The sequence below is a fragment of the Oryctolagus cuniculus genome, chromosome 9 (assembly GCF_051225735.1).
Source record: "Oryctolagus cuniculus isolate XC-2025 breed Fujian yellow rabbit chromosome 9, ASM5122573v1, whole genome shotgun sequence".
Classification (NCBI taxonomy): domain Eukaryota; kingdom Metazoa; phylum Chordata; class Mammalia; order Lagomorpha; family Leporidae; genus Oryctolagus; species Oryctolagus cuniculus.
The window spans coordinates 12,250,540-12,266,555 of record NC_142875.1 but is presented as its reverse complement, the minus strand read 5'-3'; the positions used below and the strand labels follow the sequence as shown (position 1 = coordinate 12,266,555).

The 16,016-nt window shown below is 47.5% G+C and overlaps 1 protein-coding gene across 9 annotated transcripts in view; it reads left to right on the top strand.

Annotated features, from left to right (window-relative positions):
- PCCA (propionyl-CoA carboxylase subunit alpha) overlaps positions 1 to 16,016 on the top strand; it is a 432,698-nt gene that overhangs the window by 350,823 nt on the left and 65,859 nt on the right. For 3 of the 9 annotated variants that reach the window (XR_016212710.1, XM_070048640.2, XM_070048638.2), the window contains one exon: positions 11,289 to 11,881. The exons of the other annotated variants lie outside the window; for them this stretch is intronic. Coding sequence is in view for 2 of the 3 variants with exons in the window: in XM_070048640.2 (XP_069904741.1) it covers positions 11,289 to 11,333 (45 nt within the window). In the remaining variant the exon portion in view is untranslated. Of the gene's footprint in view, positions 1 to 11,288; positions 11,882 to 16,016 lie in introns of those variants that run through there. 9 annotated transcript variants of the gene reach the window in all.

Genomic DNA, 16,016 nt, shown 5'->3' with positions numbered 1-16,016 from the left:
AGTGCCCACCCATGATGTCTTAAATTGTATGTTGAAAACTGAGCTCCTGGTATACACAGTCCCTCCAAAACGAACAAACCACTTCTCTGCATGTTCTGCTGCTTCAAAAGGTGGCCCCTGAGCTAAGACCTTGTCTTTATCCTGATGCCTCTGTTGCATCCCTCCCTCTGCCCTGCTCTAGACCCAGGCCTTCCTCATCATTTGTGTGTGCTGCGTGTAAGTGCCTTGGCTTCACTGCCCTCTGCAGACATTTCCTCTGGGTCCCTGCTTCCTGCCTTCCCTCTGCCAGGAACACCTGCCCCAGAGATCTGGGGGCATGGGGTCCTCACCTCTTCAGCCTTTTACGCTGACAGCCACCATCTTGTGGAGGGCTTCCCTGGTCGCATCATTTACAGTTCTGACCACCCTGCCCAGCGTGTGTTTTCCTCCTTCCTCACTTTATGCTTTTTCCTTAGCAGTGGCCACTGTTGGACATACCTTGTGTTTTAGTCTTTTGGTGTATGTAGTGTCCATCTTCCTCCACACTTGAACATGATGAGTTCCCTAAGCCTAGGGTTTTTGTTTTTGTTTTAATTTTGAGAGGCAGAGTGACAGGCTCAGAGAGAGAGAGAGAGAGAGAGAGAGAGAGAGGAGAGATCCCATCTGCTAGTAGGTTTACTGCCCCAAATGGCTGCAGCATTCCCCAGCTGCAGGCAGGAGTCATCCGACTCACTTCAGGCCTCTCCTGTGGGTAGCATGGACCCTACCTAAGCCATCACCTGTTGACTAAAGCTGGGTTTGGGAGAAGAATCAGGAATCGAACCCAGGTCCTGTGATGTGGATGTGGATCTCTTAACCAGTAGGCCATATGCCTGCACTGGGCCTTGGGCGTCAGTGCTGTGACCAGGGTCTTGGGTACATGAGGCCTTCAGTAAATATTTAAGTATTTGTCAAATAAGTGAATGAGATTGGTCAAGTTGGGACCTCAGTATTGGATTGAAAAAACAAAATGAACAAAGCAAATATAGAAAATAATGTAGCCAATCTGCCTCCTCAGATGAGAAACCTGCACCTTGGACTTGCCCCAGGTTTTATATCAGCTTGTGGGCAGAGCAGAGCAGAGCATCGCCATTTCTCAGCGCTCAGTCCAGCGCTCGCCATCAGCAAATCCCCTTTCATTTTATTCTCCATCACCCACTTCTGACACCCAGAACACAGTACCAAAAAGAAAGATTCACACACACACACATGCACACACACACACACACACACCCTGCTACCTAGGCAGCTAACAGAAAAATTACCTGAAAAGAAAGAAGAGGAAAAGAGTTGTGTCACTGGCAGCTCTCTCTGTTGCGAGCAAATTGCTAGCGAAGCCCAAGGAAGCTCCGTGTCCACTTGGTGTGTACTGTGTGTATGGAGAATAAATATCAACTTCTACAGTAATATCTAATTACATGCACCACAGTTTGCATGGCTAGTGTTGTTATACTGAGTTTTTCTACATGTAGTATTAGCACCAGTGGATCACTATGCTATGGAGATGGTGGGGCCTGCAGGAGAAATACAGATTGATTTCTAGCTAGCATGTGCTGCTGCAGTTGAAGGTGCCGAATGCAGATGTAGTTTCCATGACACAGGCCGGAAACAGCAGTAGCGTGCCACGTGCTGAAGGTGTTTCCCAAGTGTGCCTGTGACCGTAGGACACACCACGTTGAGTTGTCTGAATGTTGATATACATGACCTTCAAAAAAGAAGTTTAATTCTAGACGAAGAAAAATAATTTTGTTATATCAACAACTTTTGGGGTATTCATAATGTTGGCATTTCAACTTAAAAACTGTATAAATTTAAAAGTAGTTTCATTGTTTTTTAAATCACTCCAGACTTTTAAACATTGCCAGTGTGTTTTTGTTTCCAATCAATGTCATTACTATTTATTTATTTATTTTTAAGATTTATTTATTCACTTGAAAGTCAGAGTTACACAGAGAGAGAAGGAGAAACAGAGAGAGAGAGCGAGAGAGCAGTCTTCCATCCACTGGTTCACTCCCCAGTTGGCCACAATGGCTGGAACTGCGCCATTCTGAAAGGCGGGAGCCAGGAGCTGCTTCTGCATCTCCTACGTGGGTACAGGGGCCCAAGGACTTGGGCCATCTTCTACTGCTTTTGCAGGCCATAGCAGAGAGCTGGATCAGAAGTGGAGCAGCCGACACTAGAACCGGGGCCCATATGGGATGCTGGCACCACAGGCAGTGGTTTTACCTGCTACACCACAGCACCAGCCCCATTGCTTCTTAAAATTTTGATTTTGTTAAGTATTCTTTAATTTTACATAAAATGTTATAAGTATGCTTTATATATTCATGCAAATATGTATGAAAGAACATTTCTAAAGCACTTGTAAGTTGTGAAGAATAAGATAAACCTAAATCTAAAACATTACCACCAGTTTTGAAGGGCACAGCCCACCCCTCCCTAATCCCGTCACCTTTTTTCCCCAGCACAGGAGCCTTCTTCCTGATTTTATGGTTATCATTTCTTGCTTTTGTCAATAATTTTTCAAATACTTGCACGCCTAATAAACAGCTTGGTTTTGCCTGCTTGAATAGATAGTGCTATATTCCGTACTTGTCCGTGACCTGGACCTTTTGTGAGGCTAGCCTGGGTTGCGTGTGGTTATAGTTTATTTATACTCACAGCTGTAAAGGATGTCATTGTGCTGATAAATAAGACTGCTGTTGGTGGACAACTGAGGCCTTTCCCGTTTCCCTGTTGCAACTCTTAGTACTCCCGTAAGCATTTCTGGCATATGTGCTGATGGCACTTAGGGAGCGGGGCTGCAAACGTGTCAGTCTATTTAATATGCTGTTCGAGTTGTTAATGATAAGGCAAGAATGGTCAGGTTAGGACTGTTGGACTGGTTCTGACTGTGAAGTAGGAATGAAAGCTACCGTCAAGAACTGAGAAGGGTCTGAGATTCTTCTTACTTCCTAGCTCCTAGAAGGTACAAGATGCCAGAGTCAGTGACAAGGCACAGTGATATTGCTTTTGCACCATTGCCCTGAACCCAGAGTCCTTCAGGGCACTATGAAGATGGTGACTCCTGCACACACAGTGGGCTGTGTTACACAATTGCAGTCCTGTGGTTGGCAAACAAGGCTTTTAGTATGGGCAGTAATCCTGCCTGCCCTTTGATACGGAGGGATAACCCGTCCCTCTCTAGGACTTGGCACTGCAAAACCATTCTTTAAAAGATAGTCTAGAACAAAGGACAATCAGTGTCTTGCTCACAAGAAGTAGAAAGATCCAAGAGACCAATGGAGATTATCTTCTTTTAGAGATTTGTGTCACCTCTGGCCAAAGATAGCCAAGAGCCAGTGTGGGCACTCCAGTCCACTTCCATGTCCCTCTTGGAAGCTGTGTGTGACCGTTGGTGTGCCTGTGTCAGCACAGGTCCCTGCTGAAGAGTGACACAGAGCACAGCCCACCCACCCCCACCCCCAGTGAGCGGATCTCAGGGGTGATTTGTTAGCGGCGATAGCCCAGCTTACCTGGATCGCAAGGGACCATCTTCTCTCTACAGAACCCCATGTACGCTTGCATCAGTTTCAAAGTCACCTAAAAGGTATAGATTTGAAATTCAGTAGATTTATTCTGTCCACTGTAATACCTTTGGCTTGTAGACTTTCCGTCCGAGCCAGAACACTCCCTTTTCTCTTGCACCACTTGATCATTAATTGAAAGTTGTTAGGGGCGACAATGGCCTAGGAGTTAAGACACCTGCTCGCATTATAGTATTGGCTTTAGTTCCTGGCTGAAGCTCCTGACTTTAGGCTCCTGTCAGTGCAGTCCCTGAGAAGCAGCAGATGATGGCCCAAGTAATTGGGTCCCCCACTCATGTGGAGTACCTGCATTGAGTTCCTGGATCCTGGCTCTGGTCCAGGGCCCACCCCGACCAGGTATTTGGGGAGTAAACCAGGAGGTGGGAACTCTGTCTCTCCCTCTCAAATAAATGCAAAAAAAAAAAAATTGTTAATGTTGTTTTTGTATAATGAAAGCACTGTCTTTCAGATGATTAGAACGGGGCATTCAGAATTGAATATTGCGCCTTTGTGACCCAGAGTAGCACATTTGGCCTGCATGTGCCTTTATGTCCAGAGTATGTGATTTTTCACTGTTGGTGTCTATCAATGCTGTTACTCTTCTACTCCCAAACTGTCATTTCTAGAACTCTGAATTAGTTCCTGGGGCTGCTGCAACAAACTGCCATATATCAGGTGGCTTAAAGCCACAGAAATCCATCCTCACAGTTCTGGAGATCAGAACTGTAAAATCAAGGCGTGGGCAGGGTTGGCTCCTCCTTAAAGTTTTGAGGAGGAGTCCATTCCATGCCTCTCTCCTGATCCTGGCAGTGCAGGCGATCCTTGGTGTTCCTTGATTTATAGCTAAGGTCAGTCTTTGGTATCTGCAGGCTCTGCAACCACAGATTCAGCCAGCCACAGGGCAGAAATACTTGAGGGGCTGGCACTGTGGTATAACGGGTAAAGCCGCCGCCTGCAGTACCGGCATCTCATATGGGCATTGGTTTGAGACCTGGCTGCTCTTCTGATCTAGCTCTCTGCTATGGCCTGGGAAAGCAGTAGATGATGGCCCAAGTCCTTGGGCCCCTGTACCCGTGTAGGAAACCCAGAAGAAGCTCCTGGCTCCTGGCTTTTTATCGGCCTAGCTGTGGCCATTGCAGCCATCTGGGAAGTGAACCAGCAGATGGAAGACCTCTCCCTTTTTCCCTCTCCCTCTCCCTCTCCCTCCCCCCCTCCCTCTCTCCCTCCCTCCCTCCTTCTCTCCCTCCCTCCCTCCCTCCCTCCTTCTCTCTCTCCCTCCCTCCCTCCCTCCTTCTCTCTCTCTCCTCTCTCCTTTCTCTCTCTGTAACTCTTTCAAGTAAATAAATAAATATTTTTTAAAAAAGAAGTAATGCTCTGCTGATAAGATACTTTTAAAAAAATTTGTCTGAAAGACAGAGTTAGAGGAAAGACAGAGTTAGAGTGAGAGCGACATAGTGAGAGAGAGAGAGAGAGAGAGAGAGAGAGTGTGTGTGTGTGTGTGTGTGTTAGTTCTTCCATCCACTGATTTACTCCCTGGATGGCCACAATGGATGGGCCAGGCCAAATCCAGGAGCCAGGAGCCAGGAGCCAGGAACTTCATCCGGGTATCCCACATGGGTAGCAGGGGCAAAGCACTTGGGCCGTCTTCAGCTATTTTTCAAGATACATTAACAGGGAGCTGGAATGGAAGTAGAGCAGCCGTGACTCAAACCGACACCCATATGGAATGCCTATGCAGCAGCAGGCAGTGGTTGAGCCTGCTGCACCACCGCACCAGCCCCTTGTAAGCTTTTATAGAAATTACCTGGGCCATTTTCTAACCTTCCTTGTATGGCAAAGATGCCTTCATATCTCTGTAGAGAGTGTACTAGGTTGAACAGTGTCATGTGCACCCAGGACCTCCGAAGGTGACCTTATTTTTTTTTTTTTTTCAGATTTTATTTATTTATTTGAGAGGTAGAGTTATAGACAATGGAGAGCAGAGACAGAGGAGGTCTTCCTTCCACTGGTTCACTCCCCAAATGGCCACAGCTGCCGGAGCTTCCAGGTCTCCCACATGGGTGCAGGGGGTCAAGGACTTGGGCCATCTTCTACTGCTTTCTCAGGCCCTAGCAGAGAGCTGGAGCAGAAGTGGAGCATCCAAGACTCAAACCCAGTGCCCACATGGGATGCCGGCACTGCAGGTGGTGGCTTTACCTGCTATGCCACAATGCCAGCCAAGCATTACTTCTTAAGTCTAGACTTCACTAATAGCTATCTCACTTGAGTAGTGCCAGTTCTGTTTCCGAGCCTATTGAGACCTGTCGTTATCATCCATATAACTGGAGTTAACTTCCCAGGCTGACACCCACTGAAACACTGATCATGGGTGTGTCTCCTTTTCAGAAGATAAAATTGAGAATTTTAAAGTATAGGGCCAGGCCCAGCGTTGTGGTGCAGCAGGTGAAGCTGCCACTTGTGACCCAGCATCCCCTATCAGACCACTGGTTTTTCTCCTGGCTGTTCCACTTCCAATCCAACTCCCTGCTAATGTACCCAGGAAGGCAGTGAAAGGCAGTCTGAGTGCTTGAGTGTCGCTCCCCCTCTTCGTGGAGGAACGACACAGGACCCTGCGCTGTTCTTTTGTCTGCTCGGCCCTCCCCGGGTTTGCTGCTGGTTCTTCCCGGGTTGGCTGCCGTCCCTTCCACCTCCGTGGAAGGGTGGTTCCCCCTGCCACTTTCCCCACTTCCGCAGGGGAGCGGCACACCTCCAGCCGGCTCTCTCGGGGGCTGCACAGGTGTTCCTTCAGATAGATGTTCCCCTTAGATGTTCCTGGTGCATGCTGTCTCTCTCCTCCCTTATAGTCCTCTTCCGCCAATCCCAACTCTGCTGCCCACACGCCGAGTACGCTGCTCTCCTCCAATCAGGAGCAAGATCAGCTCCTGCAGCTCAGTCAATCAAATTGGCGAGAGGCAGCTGCGTAGAAGCTGTTTCCTCCTCTCCCAGCGCCATATTGTGGGAGAGCAGATGCATAGAATAAGTCTTAATTCCAGTAACTTAGTCTAGTCCGAGTTGCTCCCCACACTTGAGCCCCTGCAGCCCATGTGGGGGACCCAGATGGAGCTCCTGGTTCCTGGTTTTGGCCTTGCCCAACCCTGGCCATTGTAGCCATTTAGGGAAGTGAACCAGCAGATTTCTCTTTCTAATTTTGCCTTTAAAATAAGTAAATAAATAAATCTAAAAAAAGAGGAAAGGTTCAGTGTTATTCTTTCCTTATAACTACTAGAACCAGGATGCAAAACCAAGTCTCCTTGATTTTAATGCTGCTAATCATAAAGTACATTAAGAACAAATTACTTGACTGCATAACCCAGGGAGCTCTTGCTTGGACTGCCATAAGATTCTATGGAATTGGTAGCTTACTGTTTTTTGTAATTAAAGATGTTTATTCATTTTTATTTATTTGAAAGGCAGAATCTCCTCTCTCTCTCTCTCTCTCTCTCTCTCTCTCTCTCTCTCTTTCTTTCACACACACACACACACACACACACACGGAGACAGAGCATTTGCTGGTTAAAACCACCAAATGCCTGCAACATCTCGGGGTAGTCCAGGCTGAAGCCACGGGCCTGAGCTCCCACGTGCACGACAGGGACACAAGTGTTTGAGGCATCATCTACTGCCTCCCAGGTGCATTAGCAGAAGCTGACTTAGAAGCACAGGTGGGACTCTGTCCCAGGCACTCTGGTATGGGATGTAGGCATCCCAAGCAGTGGTTTAACCTGCTACAACACAACGCTAGCCCTGGACTGGGTGATTTAAACAATGGATGCTTCTTTCTCACAGTTCTAGAGTCAGGAAACCCCAGAGCAAGAAGCCAGCGTGTCCAGCTCCTGGGAAGAGCCCTCTTCCTGGCCTGCAGGTGGTTACCGCCTTGCTGTGTCCTCACATGGCGGAGGAGGTGGTTGAGGAGGGGGAGGGCTGACCGCTGTCACACTGGTGTGTCTTGCTCTTCGTTTCTGAGCGCTCATCCCCGCACAGGGGCTCCACCATCAGGACCTCCTGTAAGCCCAGTCGCCTCTCAAAGGCCCCTCCCCCAAGTTACAGCACCTTGGGGCCAGGGCTCTAGCGTGTGCATTCTGAGGGGCCTGGTTTGTGACTCTGGAACGTGCACTCTGCTGAGCCGCCTCTTGGAAGTTTCCAGGGTTTCTCTGCCTGTGAGTTCTCTGGGTTGGTGGCTTGAGTACTTTTGGTGAATCTGTGAGTCTGTATATCAGATAAGTGTAAGGCCACAAGAAACGGAAGAAATACAGTGTTGTACTCAAGAATTCTGTGCTTGAGCTATGCTTCAAGCAATGATGTGTTCTATTGCTCTCAGAATGCAAAAGTTACCATCTTGAGCCAAATTTTGGTGGTAATAATTGCTTGCATTTAATTTTTAAAAGCCTGTAATATTAAGGCCAACAGATCTCAGTGAGACTGAGTTTTTTTCCAAGTGAAGGGAAAATAAGCTTGAATGTCAGTGAGCAGCCTCTGTTGGCATTTTCCCGAGCACTGATGAGAAACTATCAGATTCTGTGTCTTTGAAGCTTAGCCAGAGATCTTAATGAAACCAAATGAGGCTGAGGGTCTTAAAGCTAATTTAAATCTCAAATTGTACATTTTAAATTAAGTTTTTATTGATAATAAATATACTTTATTTCTTATTAGCCCCGAAAGCTTGAGTGATATCAGTAGAATAAACATGTTTTATAAAGATTTACCATTAAGAATGCTATTAATATGACCCTTGATAGCACCAGCACAATTAGGTTCCAAAGTGAGCACTTATGAAGTAACAGGGATTAATGACCACCATCGACAACAATTTTGAACTCCATCAGTTTAGCTCAGGAGGGTAAACTTAATATGATAATTCATCTAGTTGAATTGTATCAGCCTAGCAGGGAAGTATGTAAATATGTAACCCTTACCTAGCTTCTAAATGGATGCTGTGCTGATAGATTTATCAGTTCCATTACAGAACTTTGGGGAACTTTGGAATTTCAGCAATTGTTCCCTCGGAGGCTGAAAATCCAACCTGATCTCATACTGGGACCATTCTGGCCTGCATATTTCCATAATTTGCCTTCGCAACTAATATGACAGCAAGATACAAATAACTGTTTCTAATAATATCAGATGGAGTTGTGGAGGACAGCATTTTAATGTAGTAAAAGACCTCCCCGTGGGGTTGTTATTGCTACTATAGAACAGCAGCTACACGGTTGAAACTGTAGTCCCTTAATTGATTCGTTTAATTAGCAAGAGCTGAAGCTTGGACTGTATCCTGTCATCCAATATCATAAGACCTGAAATTTGCATCACTCACATTTACATGAACATCATCAAAAAGTTCTCCTCCTTCTGAAAATTCACTTATGGATGTTGAACTTTAACAGACCAACTCCCCTTTACTGGAAATCCAAATAACTAGAAGATGAAAAGAACTAGAATTCTTGTCATTGCTTTTCTTTTATACCTACATTTGGGATGGTAAATGATATCATGCGTTATTAGCATTGTCTTTTCTTCCAAACATGAACTTGCAGAGAACTTCTTCATCCTTGTCAGTTGGTCTGCAGTCCTGTGAACACAGGTCAGGGCTTTTGCCTCTCGGAGCTCTCTGCATTGGAGGGGTTTCAGGAAACCCCTGAGGGCTTGCTGGCACTTCTCGCACCAGCTGGCCCAGGTAACTTACCAGCCGCCCCTGCCCGCCCTTGCAGCCGCTCTGAATCCCTCCAGCTTAGCCTTCTGCTTGTGTGCTCCCTTGGCTCCTGCTCACCTAACGCACCTTGCACTGGTCCCCACTGCCTTGTTAGGGACAAGAGAGAGTAGGGAGGGGGGCAGTGTCTGGCGTAAAACCAGAGCCTCCCTCAGGCTGCACACCCCATGTCCCTGCTGGGCTCTTCTTCTTCCTGGCCACATCCCCACCACAGACACAGAAAGCAGGTGGTGGTCACAGAGCAGACATTTTGTGGAATGTGCCTATTGTGGCTTCCTGCTGATTAGGTACATTTCATAGTGCCAAATAAAAGGTTTGTCTATGGCATTCCTTCTTGCATTTTCTCCTAAAAATGCAAAATCCCAGCCCAGCTATGGATGCAATAAGGTTTTTATGAAATGGGCTTTAAATACAGTCTTAGTCTTGAACATTGTTTTCGTGGTGATATGTGTTTTCTGTATCACATAACCAACCTAAGCAGGATTTTTTGGAACTTACTAGTTTAGTCTCTGTTCTTTTGAAATTCACAGGCTCTGAATAGGATAAAAGTTGAATAATTAACACCCAGTTGTGTGATGCATTCTGTACAAAAGTTTAAAAGTGCTCATTGAGTGCTAGGAAGAGGGCCAGGTGCTCATGACATGGACAGCGCCCCTAAGTTACCAAACTGACCATGGGTGCAGACAGACAAACGGACACCCTGATGCGTAGGGGTACTGAGATGGGGGGACGCAGACTGGCTGGAACAGAGGACTTGTGACTGTGGAGCTCTGCTTCTTTCTCTCACTGGTACCGAGTTCAGACCCGAGGGCGCAGCTCTTTGTGCTGTGGGGCAGGCATTTTGCACAGCAGGTGAGATGCTGCTTGGTATGTCCACGTCCTTTCCGCAGGGGCTGAGTCTGCTTCTGATCCCACCTTCCTGCTAATGCGTACTCTGAAGGCAGCAGGTGATGGCTGCAGTACTTGTGTGCTTCATGAAAGACTCAAAGGGAGTTCTAGGCTCCTGGCCTTAGCCTGGCCCAGCCCTGTCCATTGGCAAGCATTTGGGGAGTGAGTGAGTCAGTGGGTAGAAAAATCTGTTGTATCTCTCTGTCTCTCTCTCAAATAAATAAAAATCAGTATAAATGTTTTGAAAAGAGTCTGCCTTCAGTACCATGTTAGACTTTACATTTTGATAATGAGCAGAAAGTCTTCAGTGGCTCCCATGGTGGCCAGACATCATCTTACACTGACTGATTGGCTGTTACGTGACAGACGTTGAGTTCTGACAGCTGAAGAGGAAAAGATGTCCTTTTTCTCAGTGAGCCACCTAAGGACACAGAAATGTGAACAAGTGATGACAGTCTGGAGTGGTGGGGGGTAGCAGAGATGTTCTCGGGCTGGAGGAAGGAAAGGAGGAATCATGACCAGCTCCCTGCGGCTGTGTGTAGCTCAGGCTACAACTTGTAGGCTGGATCTGGTTTGCAAGCAGGGAAGAGCATCTGCACAGAGAGGCCTGGAGACAGCAACTTCAAAACTGCACTGTGGGCTGATGGGAGAGGCAGAGGGGGAGTAAAACCAGTGAGGGCACACAGGTGTGCGGACCCTTGGGTGGCTGAGGAAGCTGCCGAGAGTGGCAGGCAGGGTGAGTTAGGTCCGTTTGGGAGACATGACGGACAGGGCAGGTGCTAGATGCTGCAATCCCATGTCAGGGGGCTCAGTCTGTACTCTGCAGACCCGGAGCTACACTGAAGGATTTGAAATGAGAGAGTGACAGTGTCACCCCAGCTTGGCTCATTTTTTTTTTTAAAAGAACTTGTGAAAGTAGGTGGCCAAATAAGAGGGTGCATTTGGGAGCTACCTCTTTAGGATCAGTGCCAATTACATGAATATGCATGCATTTTAAATCAATATTATATTTTAATTCCATTTTTTCTGTGAACTTCTTGAAATGCCCTTGACTGTGTGGTTCCGCATTGAAGATGATTCGGAAGCTTCTGGAAGTGATGACCAATGCAGACAACTGACGGGAAAGCCAGAAGACAGGCATGGGGCGTCTCATGTGCTCAGTTACCCCACGCCTCCTCCTCTTTGGCAATCAGTCCACAGCGTGGTCTCTGGAGAGAAGAGTAATACCACGGTGGGCGAGATAATTTTGACTACTTTAAGTTTGAGATGCCAGCAAGATATCGGCACTGTAAGGAGATGAGAATAAAGCAAACGGGCGAGCATGCGGGCAGGGGCTGTATCAGCCGTAAAGGGGTAATGAGAATGGCCGAACTGATGGGGCAACCCACGGGGAGGGAAAGGCGGCAGGGGGCAGGCCTGGAAGAGCAGTCTGGATGCCCCCACATCGCAGAGCGAGGCCCCTGTGCTCCCTCACAGCATCGTTCAAACAACTGTGATGCTCTCTCTTGTCTGAATCATTTACGTTATGTGTGGCTGTGGCAGCCAAGTTCATATAACCCTAGTCATGGTTTCACAGTGTGCTGGGGTGTCACGAGTTATTTCAGAGTAACCCAAAATCTTTTTGCCACCTGCCAAAGTATCTCAAAATAAAATTACTTGTAATAGATAACTTCATGGCTTCCATGAGGGTTTGGGATGCATCTACACGTATCACCTCACTTAATTCCACTCTGTTTCTAAGATGAGAAAGCTGTGGGCAGAGCACCTAAGAGTTACTTGTGAAAACCAGATGTTCAGTCACCACTGTGGCTTCAGTGTGCACGTTAGTGGTGCTAAGGGGCCGGAATCCGCTCAATCCAGTTGTGGTGTTTGGTGGTAGGACCTTTGGGAAGTGATTGGATTGGGTTAGGTTGTTAGAGTGGATTTCCTATGGTGGAGTCCTGTTGGCTTTATAAGGAAAGATAGAAATGCCACAGAGAGCTAGGCAGTCATACGAGCTCCCTGTCTCTTGCCATGAGATGCTCTGTGTTGCCCCCATGACTCTGCCAGCACAAAGGCCATCGCCACAGGAGGCCCACAGACCTTGTTTTGTTTTGTTTCTTTTCATATATTTATTTATTTGAGAGGCAGAGTTACATACAGAAGGAGAGAGAGAGATCTTCCATCTGCTGGTTCACTCCCTAAATGGCTACAATGGCCAGATCTGTGCTGATCCAAAGCCAGGAGCCAGGGACTTCTTGCAGGTCTCCCACCTGGGTGGCAGGACCCACACACTTGAGCCATCTTCCCCTGCTTCCCAGGGCATTAGCAGGGAGCTGGATCATAAGTGGAGCAGCTGGGATTCAAACTGGCATCCATCTGGGATGCCGGCACTGCAAGTAGAGGCTTAACCTATTATGCTGCAGTGCCAGTCCCAGCCCCTAGACCTTATACCTCCAGAACCATACCAAATAAACCTCTTGATTAAGTTAGCCTGCCTTCAGTAGTTCATTATAGTACCTGAAAGCTAACAGATATGCATGCTCTTTGGAACCTATTTGGGATTACTGAGCTATATGATCACAAGGAATTTCTGTGGCACACTGCCAGGACATTCGTGAATACTGAAGGAGTGCAGGGGAGAGGGAGACGCACTGAAGCTTGACCTCACCCTGCATTTGATTCTCAGCTCTCCCACCTGCCAGCTTTGTGCACTTGAACAAGTTGCCTCTCCACTCCTCAGTTTTCTCATCAGCAGCACAGACAGTCTCTACTTTTATGCTGGTGGCAAAGGTTGAATAAGAAAATGTTTCAGAAATGCCTGAAAATAGCAGGCCCTTGGAACGCGATAGCTTAGCTTTTATTGCAGCGCCCTGTTCGCCCTCTGCTTCATTTGGCCTCACATCGTTTCCTCCCCATTCTTTTCCACTTGCCTTTAGACATGTTATCATCTGAAATTGTCATCTCAATTGAGTCCACAATTTGGTGCTCGGTCTGCAGAAAAATTCAGAAGGGAAAAAAATCACTCTCTTTGATTTGAAAAGTCACGTTTTTGTTCATCCTATGGCTATGACCCCTTCACACAGTTAACGTATTATTTGTCATTGAGTGCTAAATATAAAGCACATATTTAAGTGTGTACCTCGCGGTAGCAAAGTGCTTAAGAACTTCTGTTTCCTTTTGAAGAGTAATGAAGATCGCCAAGGGCAGACCTTGGCCGGGGTGACTCTGGTGCCTTGCGTGTGAACATTGCTGCTGAAATCCCGCGCATGCACAGAGGCGCAGTGCACCTGACGTGGGACACATCATGTCCGTGCTTACGAGACTCCTGTGGACCAGCCTCAGTCTGCAGGGCGGGCTGTGTCAGGCCACCGTACTCTGTTTATCCGTCTTGTTGACCTCTCGGTAGCTTAGAGAGAATGTTGTGGAAGTGGCAAGTCTGCTCCCGGAAGCCATGAATAATGCAGTGGTTCTCAGACCTTGTCATGTGTAGGAGTCACCTGGCAAGCTTGTGGAGTGTGCAGAGCCCCACTTCCGTCCCCAGAGAGGCTGACGTCCCAGGTCTGAGGTGAGGCCCGCAGACCGGTGTTTTGTCTAAAGCAGCTTCAGATATGCCAAGGCTAGGATTTGGAACATAATTTAACTCCTAAGGTAGAACTGGCATCTATTTTAGGAAACTGATACCAGCAAACACATCATATTACTGGTTTTTGAGCCAAGCACAGTAGTGTTCCGAATGGTTCTTCAGTGAGAGTTTAGGCCAAGCATCTGATGATCTGAACTAAATTAACCAACGTGTGTTTCCATGGCATAGACGTTTTTGCTTTGTTTAACTTGGGAGGGCATGATAGGGCCTATATCTAAAACGAGTGTTTCCAACTGCAGCTTTTAAGTTTACTCATTGATGTATTTGACTTATTTCAATTCTTATACCCATGCAAAAATACTTCTTACATTTTTGCCTGGAGCATGGTTTTTCAACCTTGGCAGTATTGATGTTTTTGGTGCAGTCAATTTTTTTTTTTTGTGTAGGACTACCCTGTGCATACAGGATGCTTAGCAGTCCCTGGGTTCTAAAAGCCTTATCCCCACATGGAACAGCCAAGATTGTCCCTAGACATTGCTGAATGGCCCCAAAGGGATGGGGGGGACAAACTTCCCCCAGTTGGCCTAGAGAATATAATAATCATTGGAAATTTTAGTTTCCTTCCCATTTAATAAGTATGATGTTCTAGAGATTTTATGGAAAAATTAGATTGAAAGATACAGTGTATTTTTAGTAGCAATCTTCTTAAAATCCATATACACACACACACAGACACACACATATTTTTACTTGAAAGGCAGAGTAACAGAGAGAGAGAGAGAGAGAGAGAGAGAGAGAGAAATTGATTGATCTCTTCTCCACTGGTTCATTTTCCAAATGCCCATAACAGACAGGACAGGGCTAAGCCAGAGCCAGGAGTCTGAGCTCCATCCTGGTCTCCCACATGGGCAGCAAGGGCCCAAGCACTTGGAGCATCTTTGCCTGCTTTCCCAGGCCTTGAGCAGGAGGCTGGATGAGAGCACGGTGCCCAGGACCCCAGCTGGCACTCTCCTATGCAGGAGGCTCAAGCAGTGGTTAAACCACTGCACCACAATGTCCACCCCGAAGTAGGTTTGTTGTAGTGCAAAAAAAAGAAAGTGCACTCCTTGCAGTTCTCTTTGTAATCCACGTCCTTCGAGTGTTGTGGAGACGCAGTGGCAGCGTGTGCTGCACGCATGCCTCAGTGTTGCGTGCAGACAAGTGCTCTGCCGCTCCTTTGCAGTTCCCGTGTAATTGCTTGGCTGCCTAGCACCCTGCTGCCCGTTCCTCCTGGCTCGCGGCACTAGCGCCAGGCTCCTGGTTGAGGCCTGCAGCACACCGGATCCTGGTGGCACCTCAGGTGGTGTCTGAGCACTGTCTGTGCTGAGCTGGCGTGCACTTTGCCTGCTAGAAGTTCTCACGATTGTCGGGCAAACCACAACTAAGGTAATTCCTAAGGTATTGGTGTTAATTGGCTGAAGTAATTACAGAGCATCAGGGGACGCAGTCACATTGCAAAACGCCTTGGTTTGAAATAAAATCCCTGCCCAGGTTAGGGGTTGGGGAGTAATTAGTGTCCAAGTTCTAAACAGTTGCTCTTGTAGTTTACCACGGCCAAGAAGCCGCCCACCCCTTGCCCGGGTCAGCCATTCATCACAGCAGTCTTTAACCAAGGGTGGCCCAGGAGACTGCACTTGCTGTGTGCCTGTGGTGTGCCTGCCCCTGGTCAACTCTCTGAAGGCTCAGCACCATTTGAGATCCCCAGTAGAATCCGCATGCCGCAGATGAGGTAACACCTCTGGTACAAACTTCCCAAGCCTATGGGAGCTGCACGGAGTGGTTCCTACAGGAAGGGCAGCTGCTGGGCTAATGCAGGCTTCCTGACAAGTGGTGGCTCCCTTACCCCGGCGTCTGGGTGCTGAGGATTTAGTTCTTCTGGGGCCTTCTGCCCTTCCTTGTGCCTCGCGGCCAGGATGAAGGCAGCTTGTGGGGTGAAACCAGCTTTTCTGGGGTTGCTCTTAGACACCTGCTGCTTCGCCTGTCTGGAGCTAAGGCCCAGCCTCCTCTGCCCCCTCAGTCGGTTACTTTTGTGTTGGGAGGGGTGGTCTTTTTTAGAAAAGCTCATAATATATATCTGGGTGATTCTATATACTGGAAATGGACTGAATGGCAGTTTGATGACAAGCAGTCATGTTCTGCATGATGTCTCAATCTGTGGAAAGTCACGTGGACACAGCACTAGTGCCATAATGCTGAA